We start from the raw sequence: 23,403 nt of genomic DNA on the forward strand, positions 1-23,403 counted from the left end.
ATTAGGTGATAAGGCAGAAAAAAAGCAGAGAGGCCTCAGGCATTCAACGCGCGGTTGCTGAAGTCGTGCTGGATTTACACCGCCTCACCAGCACTGAGTGCGTACCAGCAGGTACTGAAAATACCTGGGTCTGTCTGCGATTTCCCACTGCTTTGAACACATCGCTCCGGCTGCAGCAGCGCTTGAAGCAGCAGCACCTTCGCAGCCCCGGAAGGGCCGGTTCTTCTCAGCCTCCTGCTTTTGCTGCAGCTTCCTCACTAAGGTGGTCGGTGCCGTGCTGCGCCTTGCACCTGCAGCGAGCCAAGCTGCATCCCCCCTCCAGAACAAGCACTCGCACCGCCCTGTGCTTGCCTTCTGAAAAGGAGCAGAGCGGGATATACTTTCTTGAATAACCTTTGATATTTGAACATGCTGAAAATCACACTCACTTGCATACTGAAAAAACAATTCAGAGTTCAACCCAGAGCTCTTTATAAACGCCAGTTGATAACCAGAGAGGGAAAACAATGAAAAACTTCAAGTTTTCATGTATTTTATTTACAGGCCACACAATACATTTTATATACAGATGGCTTAAAATAACAAAGAGTAAGCAAGCTGAAGAATAACAGTTTGATTATATTAAATTAGGCTGTCTTGAAATAACTCCTGCAATAAAGTATTCTTCACCCTGATAAGCAAAAGTTAGTTCAACTTTAACCAAGGTCATTTCATCTTTTAAATACAGAACTCAAATCACTTTTCTGTGATTCTTTAATTTCTTAACACACGCCCATGTATGAAGAACATCCCACAACTGTCAAGACGGGAAATAGCCAGTTGCCTCATATTAAAAAAAAAAAAAAAAAAAAAAAAAACAACGGTGCAACAGAATAGCCCGGAAAAACGTGCTATGTAAAATGCTTGCGTGTCTTATTAGCTACAAGAACGCAAGAAATACATCCGAGATTTTCTCTCTTGGAAATGGAATTCATGGTCTGAGATCTAATTTGCCTGCAGACAAGAGGTATCCTACGTAAGTCACCTTCAGTGCTTCGGTTTTTACCACACAGTTACCAATTAAACTGATCCAACCACACCAAAACCTCCTGGTGCAACAAGCACCAAGTGAAAGAGCAGCACTCCGACCTTTTGAAGTTAACATTACAGCACTTATCGCCTCTGCTGGCAGGAAGCGCTTTACACTGCTGTGGCAAGATTTAACAGACCAAGTTTTACAGAACCGTAAGAAAATATAAAAGTTTGCCGTTTTATATTTCCTTTCCAAGAAATTATATTAACATTTAAAGATATATGTATTTTCACACCCCTCCCCAAACACCGTTCCTTCTGTTCCAGGTAAGAAGACCTAGCAATCCGGGATAAAAGCTGTTTTCCTCTTCCTTTGGCTTATTTTAATTGTTCTATGAGTCTAAGCGTCCTAAGTCATAGTCATAGCAGTCCAGTTGTGCTCACATCCTTCCTCTTGGTATGGCTACAGTCCACTTAATATAAATAATGAAATACTCACTACTCGAGTCCATTATTACAGTATTTTGCTATGTTTATTTAGAAATACAAACACACAACACTTACTTTTTGATGTAGTGTCCAGGTCTCTGTAGCACACTTTGGAACTGCAGCACAGAAAACGTAAACCCAAGAGAATGGGGGGAAAAGTAACAAAAGCCACAGCTCCACAGAAAAGTAATGCGGTTTTCAGAATGCCTACCACTGCGTCAAAAATGCAACAGCCACGCGATGTAAGAAGTCACGCTAGGACAGACTCACTCTGCTGAGTGAAAATTGCTCAAAAAGGTCAAATTCTGAACTGATGTAAGCACCTTGTGACTTTATATTAAGGACATTTTGATAAATAACACACAGGCCCGGTACAAATGAACGTGGATGGGCAGTCCATAGACCTGGCCCGTTCCCTGGCTGCTCACCTGCTGAGATGCAACTCCTGGGCCGGGGCAGCGTGGCCACAGGGAGAAACCCTCCTGCCATGGGCTGCCCCCAGGCCAAGGATGGGCAGAGCACACCTGCCTGCAGCCCCTGCTCAACTGCTGCCTGCCCAGGAGGAACGAGTTGGTGAAAGAGCCAAGATCCCCTGGGTTGCAGAGAAGGGAAAACCTCTTTGTAGTTATCACATATGGAAACACGTCAACCTGGTCTCCACATTATTGCCAACACCGCTGCCCCAGGAATAGAGTTTTCACTCAGAGGCTAGTGATCTTTAAACTGAATTTGGGAAAAAGTCATCGCGCAATACCATCTGCAACAGTGTGCAAGTTTTGGTCTTGATATGTCTGGAAGTCAACTGTCTACTCCATCTCCTTCGTATTCATCATAGACATGAATACTCACGCTGGCATTCTTGTATCTGAAGACTAAAATCCATTTCAGTGGAATGATGCAACATCAGACTACTGCCAGTCAGTAATCAAACCGCAGTCACTTACTCATTCAAAAGAGACTGACTTGAACATTTATCTCCAGGAGGAAAGCAGGAGAAAATTTCCTTATATTTTTGTATTGAAATTTAAATCGTTTAGTCCTCTTGGAGGTCTGCCTTCCATTTGAACTTACCTGCTTTTTTAGCAAACATTTACATTTGAACTGCAGTAAAGTAACACCGGGCTGCAATTTTTAGTGAAAACAACTTTGAAAATCTATCCTGATTTTGAAAAAAAAATGTGTGCATCTGAACACTGAGAGAATATTTTTTATCAATTAGTAAACAAAAGCCTCAGCTGACACTGTCTGTACCTAAATGACACTCACGATTTCTGCCTTTAAGATTTTGCTAGCAGAAAAACACTGCAGGGATGTCCTTGTGCAAGGAAACCTACCCAGCACACAGTAACTCACACATGAAATTCTGGTATTATGCACAGGCTATTTGAGTCACAAGTATTTGTCCAGGTTGATTTTATTTTCAGATGGTAGGATTCCCCTGTGCCTAGTAAAGGCAACTGCAAGACTTACAGGGACATCTCCATTTTTCATCTGCCAGATTCTCAAATGCTATGTATTTAGCAAAGTGACTTTTTCCATGCTCTACAAGGTGGTACTTAGCCATAAATGACAACCAGGATTTTGAACTAAACAAAATAAAACACCAACAACTTTGGCTTCTATTCTGAAAGTCCAAAAAGTCACCGATGAGACTACATTTGTAATAGTGTAAGTAGAAATTTTACTTTTTAAAAAGTAATAATTAAACACTCAGTTACACAAGGTACCGATTTGTCAACTGGATAATCAGTTGGAAAATTGTTTCCAATATGGGCTTTAAAACATTCTTTTACATACATGCAAAATATAATCATACTTCCTCTCTGCAGGAGAGGGACCACTTGATGTCGAAGGAAAAGAAAACATGCTGGACATTGTAATTAATGAGGAGTGGCTCTTGGTTAAGAGTTATAACTACAGTCATTTTATCAGTTGTTGAAGGAGACTCAATTCCAATACTGAAATGCTCAGTGGAACATCAGATATAAAGACGATTAGTTGGCACAATCACAAGCTTACATAGCGTTATAGCTAGTGTAAAATGTTTTGCTGTTGCTTTTAATACTGGTCATTTTGCCCTTGGTTACTTCCCATAATGCAGTATTTGTGGTAAAAAGAAGACAGTGTCAGCTTTTCACACAAAGTAAAGTAATTACTGCTGTTGACATTTAAGAGGAAAAACTATTTCACCACTTGGTAAGGACATATAAAGCATAGTTTATTTGGCAGAAGAAGTCACACAATTTCTACAACTCCAAGGGGGAGCTGAGGAAAAACTACTCTTCATTTTTCTCCTCACTTTCATAGTTTCTTATGAAGTTCAGTTTGGAGATTATGACTTCATCAAGATAAGATTAGGTCTCTAAGTAACTGGCCCACATGAAGTAAACAGCACAAGGTTATGACCTATTTGAGTTTCCTATTATTATTATTTGAATTTTCATCTCAACTACGTAGGTTTAAGTATTATTTTCGCATCGATTCATAAAGTACTTCCAAATTTTTGCACACCTTAAGCTTACATGTTAAGGCACTTACCATTCAAGTAAAACAGTTTTTATATAAACAAGCCTGGGAGATGGAGAGAACATTTTACCAGAACATCCATTCCTTTTTTTTTTTGAAAGAAAAAAAAAATAACATTGACCAAATATTTATAAAATTTTGCATCAAGAGAAAGGTTGTGTTTTATTATCTGAAATGAGCACAAAGTACACCTTCCACAATAACACTGAAAGCAGTGCAAAGACTGACAGTGACCTTTGACTAAAGGTAGTTCTGTAAAAAGAAAAATACCAAATAAATCAGTGCCCTGCTTTGATTGTTGTAAAATCTTTTTTTTTTTTTACATAAAAGTTGGTCCAAACTTACAAAAAAAGCACAAATGTGCATAGTTCAGAAGATCTGAAAGAGTGCCATAAAAAGCTGATGTCCCTAAATTTAGCATCCACTTAAAACTGCCAAAATACAAAATAAAATTCAGAACTAGAGTTTGTGAACATGTACAATCAATTCATCTAGTTTTCAGACAGCATGAGTTTTAAGCATTTTTAATTTTTCCTACTGTATGCAAGACCCTTTTCCACATAAAAATAAAGCTGTTGAATTAACATTATTCAAGTCTGTTGAACTGCTGCTTTAAACTGCAGCTAGAAAAAAAAAAAAGTTTTTCCAGATAAAAATGATGTGCCTGAGGAAAAACAGATACTCAATATGGTAATCCTCTGCCTCGCCCTCTCACTGCAGACGTGCTAATGTGTCCCCTGTATCCTTGGGAATAGCCAGGTCCTTGGGCAGGGGAAGTCCAAGTCTGTCCATGCATGTGGCCGAGGCCACCGGGGTTTTCCTGTAAGTTACTTCCGTAGCTGTAGTTGTGCATCTTGGCGGGCAGAGGATGAGTGCTCTCCGGCCCTGCGGAAGCATCGCTGCTGCTCCCCAGGACTGAGATTGGGCCGTGGCTGTATTCAAACCTATGGTCTTTATCTCCACTGAATAGCATGGGGCCAGTGTTGAGGTAAATGTCTCCGTAACCAGTTACTGAGCTGGGAAAGGATTCTGAAAAGGCAGATGGAGGAGGGGCACCACCAGAGTGAGATGAAGCAGTACTGTAGTTATCCAAAGGTTGAATATCCGAGTTTCCGAGGAAGTTCCTCCTTTCTAATGCTCCTGATGACCCGCTTCCTATGCCATCGCTACTGCCATAGTGGGCAGAGGAGAAGGTAGACGATCCAAAGTTATCCTTGTAGTCTGGGCCTGTTACATAGGAGTCTCTAGCCTGGTAATCCACGCTCGTTTGTACTGGCTCCTCCGTCGTTGCCTGAGCTTGATGCTGAGCAAGCAGCTGTAGAAGAGCTGCTTTCACTCCTGCGTGGGGATCTGTTCCTGAAGAGTTACTTATAGGCAAATGCTGGTTCTCTGTCCGATAATCAAGGTCTTCATCAGTGAGAGGCGGAGGCTCCGGTGGCTCTGGGGGTCGCTGGTCTGGAGGCAAGATCCGAGGGCGTTCTTGTTCGGGTGTTCGGTTCAGAAGCCTCATCTCAGACTGCCTAACCAAATCCTCTGGACCTAAGCAGATAAAAAAGAAAAGCTTTGGAATAAAAATCTCCAGTAACAATACCAGAAAGGAAATGACTCTTTCCCAGAACACGACAGAGGTCTGTAACTAGTAAGTTAATCAGAACCGAGGTAACGTTTACTAGTAGTTGGACGGGTTATTTTGGAGAAGGCAACAGCTTGGTTGCCTCAGGAAAGCAATGCAGGGTTCTCCTCCAAGTAAGATTTCCAAGCAAAGTTAAACAGCACAAGCTCCTCTGAAAAACAATCACTAAAGCAACAGATAAACACTAGTAAGTTCAAACAGCAAACAGAAAAGATTTTCATATCACACACATTAAAATAGATCTCAAGGGACAAAGGGATGTCCTTCCAGGGAGCAAAACTTAGGGCTAAGAACAAAACAACTTCAAAAACCCTCGAAAAACACTCCCAAACCACTTCAGAATATTTCTTTCCACAGCAGCACACACCACAGAGCAATGCATAAACCACAGTAAAATAGAGCTGAAATAGCAGCCCAAGACAACCAAAAACAGAGCTCTAGACTTCAAGAAAACTAAGGAAGTCACTACTATAACCCAACTGAGACCTTCAGCCATGTGTGTTAGCAATCATTACAGGCAACCACTTACAGAATCTGACACTAGGAAATTGCTTTAGTCTGCATTAAAACCAAAAACATTAATAGCCCCGCCCCAAAACAGGCTTTACCTAAACACCCAGTCAAAACCAGTAAGCCTGAGCTACGAATTTGCAAGAGAAGCTGGTCTTCTCCAACACTAGGACCACTGAGAAAACTCCAAACACCCATAAAAAACAATCAATTAAACTGCTTCATCAGAAAAAGCACGGGCATCTCGTTGAATGAGGACTACCTTTTACTCTGCCTGCATGCCTCCTGTGACAGTAAGACATGAAGTCCCGCCAGGCATTTACATTCCCTCCAAAGGAACAAAACAAACAGAGCGGCTAGCACTTGAAGCCATGACTATGAAAAAATGATGCAGCCATCAGTGACAAAATCATGTCATCACCTCTCCTGTACTCACACAGACTCAGTATTGTTAACCCGTTAACTCTTTCCCCAAACTATCGCGTCTCCACTGCTCAAGGTACCTGCTGGTTAGCCCCACAGACCGCCAGTACCTGCAGCAGCCGTGTACAGTGACTTGATCAGGTGCGGGTAACCGGGTGCTGGCGATTCCACGTCGTCCCGGCTGACAGACGCAGGAGTGGTGGGCTCTGGAGGCTGCCTGAGTTGTAATGACATTTCATTTCCTGATCCGTTTTCCTTCTCCTCCAACACCAGATCTTTCTGTTTTGTTTGCTGAGCCTTTATTAACTGAGACAACAGAACAGCAAATGCACTCTGTACGGCTGCCTGGGCAGCGTCAGTCTCGACTTTGGGCTGACTCAGCTGAGCAGGGGGCACAGGAGGCTGCGTGACGGTCGGCTGTTTTAGAGGCTCCTGTTCCGGCGGTGGTGGCGGAGGCGGCGGCGGCTGCTGCTGCTGCTGTTCTGACTGTTTTTCACCTGCTGACAAAATTCCAGCAGGAAGATTTATTTTATTTAGTTGCTGCTGAGTCTCTGGGTTTACCTTAATATTCAACACTTGGGCAAATTGTGCCAAACTAACACTTGTTTTAGACTGTAGCAGGTTTAGCAGGATTGCCACTTCATTCTGGTTTAACTGCTGTCCAGTGCTTGTTTTTGCTAAAGACAAAAAAGGTGTTTTTAAGTATTATTTAGAACTTTCATACTTCAGAAACTCAAAATTAAGACTAAACTAGCATGGCTGACACAACTGGCAAAGCATGGTTTTGGACAACATAGAAATGGAATGCTTTTACAGATTAACTGCCTTGGGGGGAGTCTCTATAGGAAATGGAATAGTAAGATCCAATATAAAGAAAGTGACTTCCAAGGGGTGCACACGTGCACTTGGACAGATGAAAAACATCAAGCTGGAGCTCAATTTTCCACAGTACAACTAAGCTGGGGCTTAAGGCCACCTGCTTTAGGCAGCTGTAAAATTTCCAATCCCCACAAAATTTCCTATCTTTGACATATCACATCCCTCTGTTAAAAAGTGGCCATCTGCAAAACGCATTTCCAGTCACATTCTGGCCCATTCTAATTCAGCATCTGGATTCTAACACCTGCTCAAGTGACCAGGCTGTAGGTGACCCAGAAGCTAGCAGTATAAATTCAAAAAAGCACATGCAGAGTTTTAAGGACAAGCAGTCAATCACTGAGTAGCAGGAAAATGCAGGTTTGTGATGATATCCTTCTTTTTTCTTTTTTTCAGAACTGAATTTATTTGCTACACTCAAGAAGAAATTATGATGATGCAGGGGAAAATAGATAAATAAGGAAGTCAGAATTTAGAAATATTTTCTTAATTTCAAACAGCCATTGTGTTAGTTTATTTTGAAAGGAGAAGCGAAGCGCCATGGATTTCAGCATACCCCAAGAGCAGATAACTTTGGGAAAAGTAAGAAAGTAAAAAATGGGTGTGTATTTCTCTGAATTTCTGTAACCCAAGTCAACACAAACACCTTCTGTTCTCTTCTATCCTTGTCTGTCTGCTGATACCCTAATATATTCATTCATGGCAGATTCAAAGCCACACCTGAAGAAATGGTCACATACATGTAAAACCTTAAGTACTTGCCTCGCAAAAGTAAGAAGAGCACAGCCGGAAAGCGCTGCAAAACCCACAACCCATTACCCCACTTGTGGATATGCACCAGGATGCAAGCACTTGGAACTTACTCTGGCAGGTTCCAAGGATTTCAAAGATCTTATATATTTATATAAATGTAAAAATAAAACCATATTTTATTTGGCAAGAGGAAAAAAATATAATTTCTGATGCCTTTTACTGTTGGATCTCACCCAGATGTCATGCTTAACAGTTGATTTTGTGACATCTGAGGGTGGTAATAGAAATAACATCCAAACATCTCCCAGCTTGTCAATGTGAAAATGTCAAAGAAGGGTAACTAACCTACCTATTTTTATATTCTTGGCTACTTTCAAGTCCAAGAGCTAACTGTTTTCTGGGAAACCTAGCAGTTTCTACCAGAACAAAATTAATGAGCTTCACGTATCTCCTCTTAAATTCTAAGATGCAATAGGCAGGGTTCCCATTCATGAAGCAGAACATTAGCAATTCATCCACAACATTTTAAACCTCTTTCTGGCACTCAGAAAAAAATGCAGCAGCTTTAAGCACGCATACAGCATGTACACTGAGTCCTGTAGTGTGCCTTTTGGATGATTTTAACTAAGGTGCATAAGGGTTTCAGGAATTGCTTAGTTTAATACATCTCAATGCTGAACTGTCTAAGCTCCCCTGAAAATTAAAATTCTGTCTTCCCTACCTAGATATATTTTTTATGTAATTATGGGCAAATATATTTTAGATCTGAAAGATTCCTTCCCTAGTTGTTTAGTTTATTTTGCATTGTTAGCATTCATGACTAATAAGCGCATTAGACCACCAACAAGCTACATGTTATAAAAGCAGAAAGAAAATAACTATTATCCTCTGGACTTATTAAACTCTTACACATTATTCATTTGTGGGGAAAAAATTGTAAGGGCTACAGAAAGTCTTCTTTGAAAATGCTGCCAAAGCTTTAGCTTAAGCTTAATTAGTGGCAGAAGCTCACAGCCAGCTTAGAGTAAGAAACAGGATGAACAGGAGCAAGAAGCAATAAACTGCGATAAAATATGAAAAAAAAAAAATACTTTTTCTATCTTTTCACAGCATATTTGGAACTCTGTGCTGTTAAATGAAGAGTTAACTCAACGTGGTTAGTATTAAAGAATTTTCATGCTCAGTGAATCCTTTTCTTGTTTTTCTTCAGATGAACTCCTGTATCACTGTCAGGATTTAAGGTCACTTTGCACAACTACAAATGATCTAAATTAAACGTATCAGGTATCCACTTTATATTATCTCAAGTGGTGTCAATGCAAGGAGACCATGACTTTATTTTTTATATTATATTCACAATATTGGTCTCCTAGCAAAATACTTCAGAAATGTTTCAGAATCAGTGTCTGTGCAAGCTACAGAGGTGGTTACTTCTTGTTATAAGAGTTATTTGGGTTTTTATTTATTTATTTTTAAGAGTTGGTTCAGCCCAAACAACTTGGAAAGCTGAAGACTAACATAACATGCTGAGGCAATCTGTTTTATTTGAAGTGATGATTCTTTTAAAATCTGCCTTTGGGTCAGTTTATCAATACCAATAAAACTCCATCCATCTCTGTAGAATGTGAGGAACTTAGAGCAGCAGCTGACTAGTGGGATTACTGAAGATCTACAGATGAGCAAGAGATCAAATCCTCTCAAAACAAAGAACAAAGTAGTTGTACTGGCCAAATCAAAAATTTAAATAAAAATTAAAAGAAATGCCCAGTTTCCAAAAATGAAGGCAAATCTTTTGTAACAAAAGATTTAACTTACAATGCCGTTCCTCCCTCAAGAATCCAGGAGATGTCAGTACTCTGAAAATAACATCTAAAATTTCTAGAGGTGCAATCCAAGTAGAAGGTAATTATAAGAACTGAAAATATTTACTGACCAAGTGCTACACTAGAGTTGCCCTGAGTTTTGAGTTGGGAAGAAGTTTGCATGCCTTGTGGGGTGTTGGTTCTGCTCTCATCCATGCCTAGAGACAGGTCCTTCCGAGGGACTTTAGTTGCTGTTGCGTCATCAGTCATGCCCATCTGCTTCTGTCTTCTGCGTTTCTTACTCCACAGCTCATGGCAATCCTGCCACAAAGGAAGGCTGCAAAAAAAAAATAAGAGATCATCAGTTTTATCCTGGATTTTTTAAAAGTGTTTTTTAACCACAGTGGTAAAATAAATGCTCAAATTATACATAATGTAACTGTTGTAAAGAAGAACCTGCTGAAATTTAGAAATACATCAGAAAACACCCAGAGCCAGCAAAATCTCGAGAACTCTTTCTTGGATGAAAGCTCTTTTTCAGCTGCCTATTTCACAAGCGCAGGTCCCTCTGGCAGAAAAAGTATCTTTCAATGACAATCAACATTACTTTCTTGCTTGTAGAAGTACCACATCTGCCAAGATGTATTTGTCCACAGAAGGAGACACAGCTCTCCATTATTTGTAGTCATACAGCACAGGCAAACAAGGGGAAAAAAACAGTTGCAGGAATAGATAGTACTTAACACTAGCAAATTTAGGATGCTAGGAAGAACAAGGGATATCCCAGTCCTTTAAAACAGAAAAAAACAAAGGCAAAAATCTTCTGTGCAACTCATCTGCTATGGGTTCTGTCCTTCCATTACTATTCCCTGCAGGCATCTCAATTCTGACCTCCTGAGGAACACAGAGCCCCATCCTATAGCTTATGGAAATATTGACAGAGGCATTAAAATAGTGCCTTTTGCTTTCCCATTACAAATTGATAACTGTCTGAGCAGTTCTCTCACCCAGGAACATGGAAAAAATGAGGTGTCAGATGACAAGAGCCATTGGAAAGGAAATTATGACAACTGTTTCCTTTATTCTCTCCCTTCACATCGCAGGTCAAAGACCTGCCGGGTATTTAGTCCGCAACAATTTGGAACAATATAGGAACTTGTCACAACTTGCAATCAACAATTTCTTAAATGAGCAGCTACTCCTTCCCAAAAAGGAACTTTATTCTTTCTTGAGAACAGTCAACACTTTCCCCTGAAGACTATGTTAAATGTGGGTGTGCTTCTTAATTCTTAAAAGGACGCCAATTAATCATTTGTTCCAAATTTTCCTGTATCAGCTTCTACAATAGATGGATTACCAAACCCCTGGAAAAAAAAAATGTAATAATTTCTTTCCATTCACTTACTTCAAAATGCATATAAGCAACATGCCACAAAGTGTTTCCAAGATTTTAATGAATAGCCTAGTATTTAACATTGCTCATTACTAATATTCAGCCACTGATAATATGTAATCATATTCAGATTATGAGAGAAACGCTTTATCTCATGCATCAGGACCATTAGTAAAAACCTGTAACAGGTAAGTCTTGAAAGATTTTGAATAAAATTCTTAGATTAAAATTAAGTATTTTTCCTATTTGGTAACTAATTAGAAAGAAATCAGCAAAAGCTGCCTTGAAGGTACAATTTATTCAAACTATTAAATGCTCTATCATTAGCCAGCTATCTTGAGTGAAGAGTTAAACTTGCAGATTATGTCAGTTTTCCATTGTTTTCCTTGGGGTTGGTTCAAACATTATTTGTATCAAATGAAGTGACAATCAGGTCACTACAAAAACCCTACTAGACCTTGCAATCTATTCCCACTCAAAACATACAGAGAAGGGAAAAAAACAAAAAAACGCACAAAATTTTTCACTTCTGTTTGTGAAGCCAAGAATCTCATTTGTCACAGGAAATCACGTACAGTATTTCACTTTAACTCTCAGATACTTTTGCAGAACTCTATGCCCAGTGTCATTCTACCATCAAAGATGACAATTCAGATTCATGAAGGACCCCAGATACCTTGGAAAAAACAGACACTGATAAACAGAAATTAAAGGAAAATGATGTTTTTTCAGAGACATTTGCGTAAGAGGATTGTTTTTTCAAATGGTACTAATTCAGTCACTAATTCTAGGAATAGCGAATCAGACTGGTGTCAGATCCTCATAGCCACTGATATCATGATCTGCATAATTATTTTCATGCAGAATCACTATTAGCCAATGGTATGTATTGATTTTCTTCTGCCACAAGCCTCTTGAATTGAAACACAATGAGCTTCAATGAAATCAGTGCATGTTCCCGTTGTGTTAAGGTAAGGAACAACTCAACTCAAGCAATGACTTACTCTGGGGGAGGCATCTTAGATGGTTCCACATCTCGCAGAAACTCACACTGAAGGGCTTGTTCAGCTGTGCAGCGTTTGCTGGGATCCAGAGCAAGCATATAATCAAACAAATCTAATGCAGCCGGTGGGATGCTACAAAAGAACAAAATGGAGAAAAGCATCACAACTGTATTTTGAATCACACGCTTCGATGCAAAATTTCAATTAACACAACCCCTCCAAAATAACTGATCATTAATGTTACGTCCTTGCTTGGTAGTAAGAGGTAGATAAAAAAGTTCACCTTGGATTACCCTTAGCTATTTGTGTTTCTTTATCTTTGTATGATTTAATTGCTTGAAACATTCTTCTTACTAAAACAAAACCAAACCAAGAAAACCAACTAAACTAAGACTATATTGTTACTTTACATCTTGGAATTTAGCACAACAGGAGTTGCAGTTTCCATTGGTTCAAACAAAATAACTCTATTGCTCTAGAAATGTCGATCTCATTAGTACAAACAGGATGATGCATTTTTCCCAAACCCCAAAGTAGATGAAGGGGAACAATCCCTTTAAAATAAACATACAGCTGTTTACCATAACTTTCATGTGTGATCTTTGCACAAAAACAGCCCAGTGGTAGTGTTTTAAAATACATTGTTCAGAAAACTCTTCTGTGCTGAATGAATTTATGACCCAAAAAACTGTAATGTTAACCAGACTGCATATTTAGCTATAAGCAGTTGTCCTAATAAAAAACAATTAAGTACTCCAAGCTGTTTGTGGACAGGGGCAGCAAGCAGGTGTACCAATCATGGAAAACAAATGCTTCCTTAGGTGAAAGCTGACAGGTGGCTGAAATTTTAGGGCCTTCTTCCCCCTTCTTGAAGCTTTATTTAATAAGGGTTAATAAGAACTCTGCAGGTATCTTCGGAAGGATAAGAACCTAAAGCCAGTTTTCTTCACACTTAATCTATGTTCAGCCAGTCTCTAGAAAATAGTGAAGTTCATAAAGATTCCAGCAAAACTTAATGCTACTATAATTGACTAAACCAATTCTTCATCCTTACAAAGCAAACTCTTCTCTTAGTTTTCGACGATACTGCTTCTTTGGTTTCATCGTGTTGAAATAAGCTAATTTTATAACATCAGGCCACACTGCTGGACAAGGACTCCCACAAATTCGGCTGCACCAAAAAAAAAAAAAAAAAAAAAAAAAAGGAGAAAACAAGGGTATGAGATCCAAAAACCACAAGTAAACAAAGCTGATATTTTATTCTTAAAAATACAGTGGATAGCAAAATGATTTTGATGTTCAGTTTCATTTAGCTAAAATTTCTCTACATTCCAAGGCCTAATGCCATTACATACTAGTGAATTATCCAGGACCAGAAACCACCCTTCACAGGATAAAATGGCTTTAGAAAGTCCACTGCTTCTGAACCCTCTCCCATCCCCAGGGCATCCTCCAGGCTCGGGAGCATTGGATACCCCAGGTTTAGAGTGCCGAGCCTTTAGTTCCCAATGTCAGTGAAGAAAGACACACCAAATGCCTGAAAGAGCAGGCCTCACAAATTTAAAACTGAAGAGAATTCAGTTGAATCAGAAGATGTAGAGGCAAAAAAATAAACACAGTAAGGGCAAAAGTATGACTGGACAGCTAAAAACCTTGCTTTTTTTTTTTTTTTTTTTTTACTTCAGTTTTGAGCCTTATATGTCAGCCCTAATCTGTCTTCACAAATGGAGTTGCCCAGACCCATTCCTCGCACTCTGTCCCTGTCTGGTTTTGTTCAGCCAAAGACAGTTAGCACAGCCTGACCGACACCACACTTCCAAGCAGATCAGAAGAGGCGGTTTACCGTACCAGGCAAGGCTTAAGACCTCTGCCAAATGCAGTCATAAAATAATACCTTGCAAATATATTTCCTTAATTCACCCTCTTCCATTTATTTCAGTTAAACAGCTAGTGCAAGAGACCTAATGATAGACTAATTATGCCCCTACTGCTATGCAAACCAAACTGACTTCATGCTTGCTGGGGTATGAAACTTGCAGGATGAAAAAAATAAGAATTTTATCTTTTTCCTATCAGGATTTTTCTGCTCTATCTTTGAAAAGTAATTTAGGATAACGGAAAGGATAAATGTAGAATTGTTGACTGTAACATGATGATGATTGAGCTGTTGATAAAACAAAACTGATATATTACACTTTAACAGCCCTAAAATGCAGAGTATCAACACATTAAATACAATGAAGAAAAATTAGCTACAAGTAAGCTAGCTGCCAGCCTCCTTCCAGCAGAAGGAAGTCTTAAAATTTCATTTCTGACAACTTCATTCTTATGGGCTTCAGTGCCATCTAGCGGGCAAAAGCAAAAATTCAACTCAAAGAGTTCAGTTCTCACATTGAAAATGATTACTGATGTCTTGCACCTCATAAAAACTTCATTTTTCCATGGCGACCTAGTAAAATATTACACAGAAACACAGCATTGTTTAATCTACTTTGGAAAACATCTCTATATGTAACTTTTTTTTTTTTTTTTTTTTTTTAAATAACTCATCCATTTACTCTTCAGGTTCTGTAAGTTCTATAGGACTCACGCTCTTTTCCCCTTCTTTCTAGGAAGAGGATGTCTCCTCACTTACGAGGTCAATTATGATATCAGAATCAAGAGCAATTTTTGCTTGCTGAATACAAGGAAAGAAAGCATGCTCTGGTCCATGGAATTAATATACATAATATCCAAAGATTTACTGAGATAATGAAGGAAACAAAATTTTTACCTCCATGAAGTGTAGTTTGCATGGGAGGAGAATATTCTGATGAAAATAATAAAGCCCAGGTGTGTATGTGGAAGTCCTAAAGCAAGAGCTCGAGGCAAGTAGCATGCAAAGTACCTACTGCTCCCAAACTCCACTTGTCATCTACATTTTCCTTTTGATTTGCCACAAGGAAGTTCTAACAGTCTTAAAAAAAAAAAAATCAGCATTTTGACCACTCCTTTACAACTTCAGTAATAGGCAACTGTAGCTGCACTACCAAGAAAACTCTGATCAATTGTACATTGGTAGGGCAACAGCATACTCACAAAAATCACTTATCCGCATCCAAGCATAAGCCACTGACTTTACACGCCCCTGAAATCCACTAATATCTCACTCACGGTGATTATCAAGTCTTTGTAAGTGTTAGCAGCGTGTTATCTCCATTTTAACATGAACAAATTGACAGCTTATGAGGCACCTGTTATGTGCCTATTTACCTTATAAGTTCCAGTTGAGCAAGTTCTTGATTTGCTTGAAATATTGGCTTTTTTGTAAAAAGTTCACCCAGGATGCAGCTGTAAAACAGTTTTACACAATTCCGTCATTACCGCTTTCAATCCAACTCCACAGAAAAATCTAATGTTTACTTCCAGCTTGTTGTTCTGCTTGCTACACTCTGTACCAAACTCTTACCCACAGCTCCACACATCGATAGCTGGCGTGTATCTTTCTTCTCCAAGCAGAAGTTCAGGAGGCCGATACCATAATGTAATAACTTTGTTGGTATATGGTCGGCTGTTGGGGGGAGCAAAAAAAGAGAACTATCATTTTAATACAATCTCATTTCTGGAAAAGTGAGGGTTTTAATTCTGTGGTGCAGCTACAAGAAAGTGCAATCTTCCATTTTTATTTTTTTATTCTGCAAAGTTGCAACTGCATAAAAGTAAATGCAACCATCCGACCAAAGCTAGCAAACGACAACCTGAAACATCACCTCAAAGATATAATAAACATATATAAGCACCTAGCCATCTTGATGCTATGTGAATCCTGTATCTCAATTATTAAACAGCAATACTGTTTACCTATTATACTGCTAGTAATTTCTAGAGAAGGACCTGCTTGGATAAAATCAGCAACTTCTTGACAATTGTTGATTATTAGAATACTGAACATAGGATCTCTACAAGCATTTTGAAAAAGAGAAAGAAGTCACTCTCCCCTCTGCAAATAAAGCCAAAAAAGATGAAGTCTTTATCTACGTCCTTCAAAAACTTTGAATTCTAAGACTGGAACTCTTCCAATATCTTTCTATATTTCAACATTTTTAATTCTCTACAGCTCCAACCAGTTTTGGTCACTGTGAACAATCCTTTCCATCCTCACACTAAGGCAAGGATTCCACTGTCTTAGACATGCATTTTTGGTGGATAGGCCAAGATACAGCATCAAGAACAGTTCAGAATGGAAGTCATGCAACAGATACTGTGTGTGTGTGGTGGTGGGGTTGTTTGGTCTTTAATATTTTTTTTTTAACAGGGTGCCTTAGAAATGATTCAGAAATACTTGTTTTAGTTTTAATAATTCATGTTTAGCAATACAAAGTAATTCCAAAATAGAAAACAGTAACATTACGTGCAGTGTTTGAACAAGCTCTTACAACACACTCAGTGGTTCAGGTATTATTTCTGCAAAATCACCCGTCTCTTTTTCATAAAGAATGTCTTTTTTTTTTTTTTTTTTTTTTTAAATATAGCATGGTTTTAGAAACGATCCCATCACTCATCATATTTGTCTCTGAAACAAACATTCATCTACAAAATGCTTACACACTATGAACTTTCTCTACAGATAGGCCTCTCACATATATGTTAGTATACAGTACTTTTTTGTTTGAACAGCTGTTTTCTTATACAATCTGTCACATTTCCGACTCTAAACACATTAAGTCCTCTAAAATAACATTTAAAGTAGCAACTACAACAATTGGTGGGAATTTACTTAAAATTTTATTACCTCTCCATCATGCTCCCACTAAACTCTGTAACCTTTTGAACAGTATATAATTCTAACAGTAAAACAAAGTACATTAACGTAATCAGCAATTATTATATGCTCATTGGTATTCATCAATTACTTCTGTTACAGCAACTCAGAAGCTATTCAGAAGGAAAATGAATGACAAAAGAATTGTCAAAAAACTACTAATGAGATTCTAATTATCCTCCCAAGTTCAACCAGCAATCTGATTAACTAACATAACTACATTTTAATCTTGGTTTCATTTATATATAATGAACTAATAACATTGCTGTTTTCATATACACTAAGATCTGTTATTTGCACTATAAATACATTCAATTTCACTCTTTCAATTCTTAGTGAATAGTTGGTTTTAAAACCAAAATTTAAATTAATAGAAAAAAGAAATTAAAAACCATCAACAGTAAAACAACAACAAAAAAATAGGTCGATTTGGTGCAGACTAAAATAGTAAGGTAGGATGGCATCACTCTCTTTTATTAACAGTACATCCAAAACAAAACTGAATTGTGCACCAGCTGCTTAAGATTATCTTAACCTGCTACTGTACTCAACAGTTTCCGTAACTGTTACTTAAGCATATGTTCCTAAAATAACAGTTCAGAAGACAGTGAAACTAACACTATCATGTTCAAGAACCTCAGAGCTCTGTGAGAAAACAGCTCATAAAACGATCGCTACAGACATTATTTCCCAAAATAGGCATGCAGAACTCAAAATGAGCTGAAAGAGCTAATACTTTCTGTATCCAGTAATCCAACATACACATTACTGGTGCAATAAACATTCAGTCTGAATTTTGAAAATCCCATTTCAAACAACAAATACATGACATTACAATATAAATATTAAAGTTCTTATTCATAAAAACTGTGCACCTGTTTCCTGGAGTACAAGTATAATGAAGCCAAGAACAACAGAAGCACAAGTCACAAGAAGTTTCAGAATAGCTTTTATTTAAAACTTGTATTTCTGTTTCCAGAAGATTCAACAGGACTGTCTGCCTAAAGAATACAATGAACCTTTTCAAATGTAAGCTTAAATCTTACACAAAAGTTAGGCTTTTTAAAAAGAAACTGTATGAATTTGTGTCAACATAAAAAATTCTCTTTTCCTAAGTAAACACTTCCCAGGTATACCAAAGAAATAATAAGCTTTTGGTTTACAGGACCGTATACTAATATTAATTAAAACACTACATATTGATGCAACCTACTTAGAACTGCAGCTCTTCATTTCCAATCAATATATGGCTGCTTTCTACAGAATCCAGAATACTCAGAGAGGCAATACACTTACACAAAGAGAGCTTTGTGTTTGTATGCAGTGTATGCCTGCTCTTCCTTTCCATCTCTTCAGCAACTACTTATGTTACGGTACAGTATCTCCTCTAAACAAACAAAAATTCTGGCCCTCATAATACTCAGTTATGCAAGAAATCAAACTTCTCCATGCTTTTTCACAGTATAATTATATCTTACCTTTCTTCTGAGTTGTACAGCCGAGCAAGCCCAAAATCTGCAAGCTTTATCTGCCCTCTGGTGGAAAACAGAAAGAATTGTTTAGTGTTTAATCCTGTTAAATTTCCTCCCCCAAAAATAGGTGAAGTTTCAAATTTTTAAACAGCTGCAGGTGATCTTCACCAAAGCACAATAATGAGGAGACACTCCTTAAAAATCTATATATCTCTTCAATCAAGAAATACACTAATCCACTTGAGATCAGAGAAAAGCAAGCAAAATTAGACATGGACATCAAATGGCATTTACATCAGCGGATGCTTCTCAAAATTCAGGGTGCATACTGTTAAACATTCAAATCAAGTCTGCAACATAAAACTGAGGAGGAAACTGCTGTTTTGTTATGCCTGACAGTTGAAGTACTGCTAGCAGAAGCATTTGTACAGCAAACAACTACAAGCAGTCCTACTTCCTTCTAGGAAGCAGTCACAGCACTGCTTTGCTCTTGTGAAGTATAAATACAGACTTCAAATCAGGGTGACTGAACAGATAAGGGCTTCTATTTTTGCCAGCAGACAACTTGCTGAATGACACAAACCCTAACCCCTTCTTGAGTTTACCCATACACAGGGTGAAGAGTAGAAGATACAGAGCTTTGCCCTTTTTTTTTCTTGCCACGATCAAAGGGCATTGCATAGACGCATGAACACATACAAGGCTTGATGCCGACAGGCCTGCACCATCTATAAAGCTGAAATGATTTAAACAAAGCTATCTGCAAGCTTTTCAATACATGGAACAAATTTGGCAATGTTACAGGTTTTGTTTCTGTCCCTCCTGTAGTTATGAGCTCTTAAAACTTGTGACTTTCAAATAAATTATAGTTTTGGCTATTTTACCAAATCAGGACAAGACTTGCTGATGTGCGCAAGAATGACCATTTTGTGATTACAAGATGTATGGATTGCAGTTTCCATTGCACTTTTCTCCTCTTATGTACGTTTGGAACTGCTGTAACACTTAATGGAAATCCCCCAAAAGCAAATAAATATTTCCCTCAAATCTGTGCTTTTATTCCTCAGATATCATATTTGTGGAATATCAAAGAAATTTTGAGCAAAGACAAAAAAAGACAAAAAGTGCACCACTAAAAGATATAAAATCCATGTGTTTGGCTTCAGGTTGTAATGGTAATGGGGCTTTAGGAGCACTGGCTTAAAATTATTCAGACCAACTACAAACATTTTTCTTCCAGCAGAAACCTCTAAGAATGCTCAGAAAGACATTCTGGGGGAAAATACTGTTCATCTTGAAGCTGAGAGAGCACAGCACACTCTACTGTACTTCTCCAATGTCAGGTTATACCTCAGCTTCTGAGCTCCTAAAGCTGCACCGTGACAGCAACATCACTGGAACAACAGCCAAGCAAGGCTAGGTGAATGGGCAAGGTGAGTGATACGGAGGCATGTGTAAGGGTAAGGACCTTTATTAGAAATCTGGCAAGGCTGTGGTGGGATCCACAGCAAAGAAAAGTCTAGCATTAATTTAAGCAAGAAAAGGAGGAAAAAAAGAAAAATTCAACTTGGAGAAATCTGGGATAAAACTAGGACCCTGCCAAATGAGATCCCTGATGTTTTTTGCCCAGTAGTCCATCTCCACCAGTGGCATGAACAGATTTTTAGACAAATTTTTAAACAGCCATTTTGAGGCTCACCTTCCCTCAGCCACCTGCAATAATCACTGAGTTAGACATTCCTGTCTATTCCCCTCAGCAGGTTTTAATGATCCTGTCCATGAATTTGTCTCATCCCTTTCAGAGTCTCCTAACACTACCCTGAAAACCTGGGTAAACATTCCAGAAGCTGACTACCTGCTCTGTAAAGATACTCTTTTATCTGCCGTAAGCCTCTCTTGCTACCTTCTACAGTTATTCCCTGGTTTTAGTACATTGGATGTGATGAACAGGAGTTCTGCATTAATGTTATCTGCTAGCTTCGTATTTTTTCATACTCCAACCATACATCCCCTTTAAAATGAAAAGTGACAGTTTTTATAATCCGTCTCCTTCCACTCTCTTACCAATGTTAGCTGTCCTTCTCTATGTATTCTGTACTTCTACTTTATCTGCTTTGAGATACAGGTGTAAGAATTCAAGATAGAGAAGCAAAAGGTTTACAAAATAACAAAGCACTGTATCTTGCTCAATAGCCTTCCTAACAGTGAACTGCAGTTCTTCTGTTTTATATTGAATGAAAGCATATTTATTAACATGGCTTATAATCACAAGTGGTTAAAAAAAAGGAACAAATTCTTCTCTCCATTTGATTACAGCAATAACTGCAAGTCAAAACATGTTTGAGAATGCCTGATCGAATATCCTTTTAAAGCATTATGCTAATTAACAAGGACCTCCTGCCACAAAGAACCAGTCTTATCCACACTTCATTTTGAAATGAGATGGTAAAAGGAATACACAAACACTTATTTCCTAAAATTCTATTTTAATGTATTTTTATTTCCTAAAATTCTGTTTTATAGTATTTGAACTTAGATAATTTCCCCCCATACTCTCACCTAGCAGATTCAAGTTTTAATCCTGCTATTTTGACACAGGTAAGTTTGAAAAACAACTGCAGGATCTAGTGTTAAGCAGTAACATTACCAGATAAGTATTTTACAATTGATTTTAAAGAAGCTAGGCAATCTATAAAATAAAAAATTGGCTAACAGCTTAAAACAGGTGAACCGTAAAGATTACAAAAAAGATTTAAACATGATCTTGACATACAAGTTTTTACATACTCGAAGCAATATCCATACCTATTATTTAGTAGAATATTTGAACATTTGATATCTCTGTGCAAAAAGTTCTTCTTATGGCAATAGGCCAAACCCTCCATCAGCTGTCTCATAAAGGACTTTATATGATTTTCATTAAAATGAACCAAACCAGATTCCAGCAGTCCCATCAAGTCATGGTCCATATATTCAAACACCAGGTAAAATGCACCTAGGAAAAAAAAGGCAAGGGGTAAATGAAACAGAAAAACAGATTTATCAGCAGTCAAAAACATTCTTGCTCCCTGCTTTTGAAAGTCGGGAGTATTTTTCACACAACTCTTTACATTTTTTGAAATATTTTTAGCTGCACCTCATTTTCCATCCTAACAATGAAATACAGTGCAGTAAAATGTTTTCATAACATTGCTTTTTCATGTAAGCAGTTATTCTAATCACCAAATGTTTGTGAAAGCAAATGTAATTCTACAGCATAATGCTCCGACTTAAATGGACATTCACTCTCCCTATAGCTCTCCATCAAAACCACCATTTTGTAAAGTTTAACTGGCTTAGTATTCCCTATAACTTTTGTGGAGAAATCCAGAAACACAAAATATATACAGCATAAATTCATCTGTCATGATTCTTGGACTTGGATTCTTTAAGCTTTCAGTGTGGAATTGGGTCAGAAGTAAACACGTCTTTCTTAGACTAGAAGTACCTATAAGACAAAACAAAACGAGAAAGCAGAACTAAGAGCAGCTCTACAAAGATGAAGTTCGTATCCCAAGTTGCCACATATGTACATTAAGCATTACAGAATCTGGCCTTATCTCACATTAGTCTGTGTTATTCCATAACAAACCTATTAAAACCAAGAGCCTTTGATGTATGTTGGTATTCTTAAAGAAGAAGAGTGCTAAGCACTTCTGAGGCAGCAATAAGCAATCCTCAGCACAATGCACTTGGTTTAATACCAAATTCTTCCCTTTCTCCTTAACTCTGGGGCAGAGACAATGCAGATGAGCAGAGCACTGATTGCAATGCAGAAACCACATTTAAGGGTTTCTTAACTTTTATTTAACTTTCACTTAACTTCCATTTTCAGAAACCTCCCCAAAAGATTTCAAAGCCACCACTCTGAAGAGCAAAAAGTTTCTGCCCAACAAGAGCGCATTACAGGCGCTAGTTTCAGAGCAAGAAGTTTCAGTTCAGAAGCTAGTAGAAGTCTGGAAGCAACAATGAGAAATCAGCTTGCTAAAAACTTCTCCATGCACACAGTCAAATTCTAGCAAACCGATGTAGTTTCTTGTATAGTAGCTGAAAAGAGAAGAAAAAGTGCTACCAACTTTATACTGCATCTGATACTCAGTACTTAAACAGGAAAAACACAGTGAATGTTTAACTTGAGACAGATATCAGTGAACAGCAGCTAAACTACAGACCACTGCTTAAGACACTCAGGGCTCAGTTTTTAATCCACCTCTTGTCCAGCTGTACATTGTATGGAGGAAGCAAAACACTGGTCATAAAACACCCATCCATATTCTCAGAGTAGCTAGAGCAGAAGGTAAACCACCCAGGGACAACCCAATCCCAGCACTTCAAGAAAAGGAATGAAAGATGTGTTAAGCCATACAGAACCAGAAGTCTGCAGAATTTCAATATCTGCATAAACGAGCTCACCAGTGCAGTTCACCAGTTCAGCACAGCCTAAGCACAGAGGCTCCAAGTCTTGGTCTTTGAAAGCAAGACAGCTAGCAACCTGGCGTTAGGTCAACCTCACTGACAGCTGCTGAAGGATGAAGCAGGAAAGATTTTAAAATCCCTTGAAACAAAGCACCTGATACTAATGCAGCAGTGCCAGAATAATCTAGGCATGCCCTTCAGGAGATGTCAGCTCAACAAAACTGAATGCCAATGATGCTGGTATCTCCTCATTCT

At 38.3% G+C, this 23,403-nt stretch overlaps 1 protein-coding gene across 6 annotated transcripts in view; it reads right to left on the minus strand.

The window, feature by feature from the left end:
* Window positions 1-515: 515 nt before the first annotated feature.
* CDK13 (cyclin dependent kinase 13) overlaps window positions 516-23,403 on the minus strand; it is a 51,819-nt gene continuing 28,931 nt past the window's right edge. Inside the window, exons 6-14 of one of the 6 annotated variants that reach the window (XM_082753546.1) lie at window positions 21,499-21,688; window positions 18,700-18,756; window positions 15,869-15,970; window positions 15,673-15,750; window positions 13,475-13,591; window positions 12,421-12,552; window positions 10,209-10,360; window positions 6,703-7,089; window positions 516-5,565 (exon numbers count right to left, since the gene is read on the minus strand). In XM_082753546.1, the coding sequence (XP_082609672.1) occupies window positions 4,709-5,565; window positions 6,703-7,089; window positions 10,209-10,360; window positions 12,421-12,552; window positions 13,475-13,591; window positions 15,673-15,750; window positions 15,869-15,970; window positions 18,700-18,756; window positions 21,499-21,688 (2,072 nt within the window). In that variant the 3' untranslated portion in view covers window positions 516-4,708. Of the gene's footprint in view, window positions 5,566-6,702; window positions 7,270-10,154; window positions 10,361-12,420; window positions 12,553-13,474; window positions 13,592-15,672; window positions 15,751-15,868; window positions 15,971-18,699; window positions 18,757-21,498; window positions 21,689-23,403 lie in introns of all 6 variants that reach the window. The other 5 variants (XM_082753545.1, XM_082753542.1, XM_082753544.1 and 2 more) reach the window with 5 other exon arrangements.

This window comes from Aythya marila (genome assembly GCF_965140915.1).
Source record: "Aythya marila genome assembly, chromosome: 2".
NCBI classification, from domain to species: domain Eukaryota; kingdom Metazoa; phylum Chordata; class Aves; order Anseriformes; family Anatidae; genus Aythya; species Aythya marila.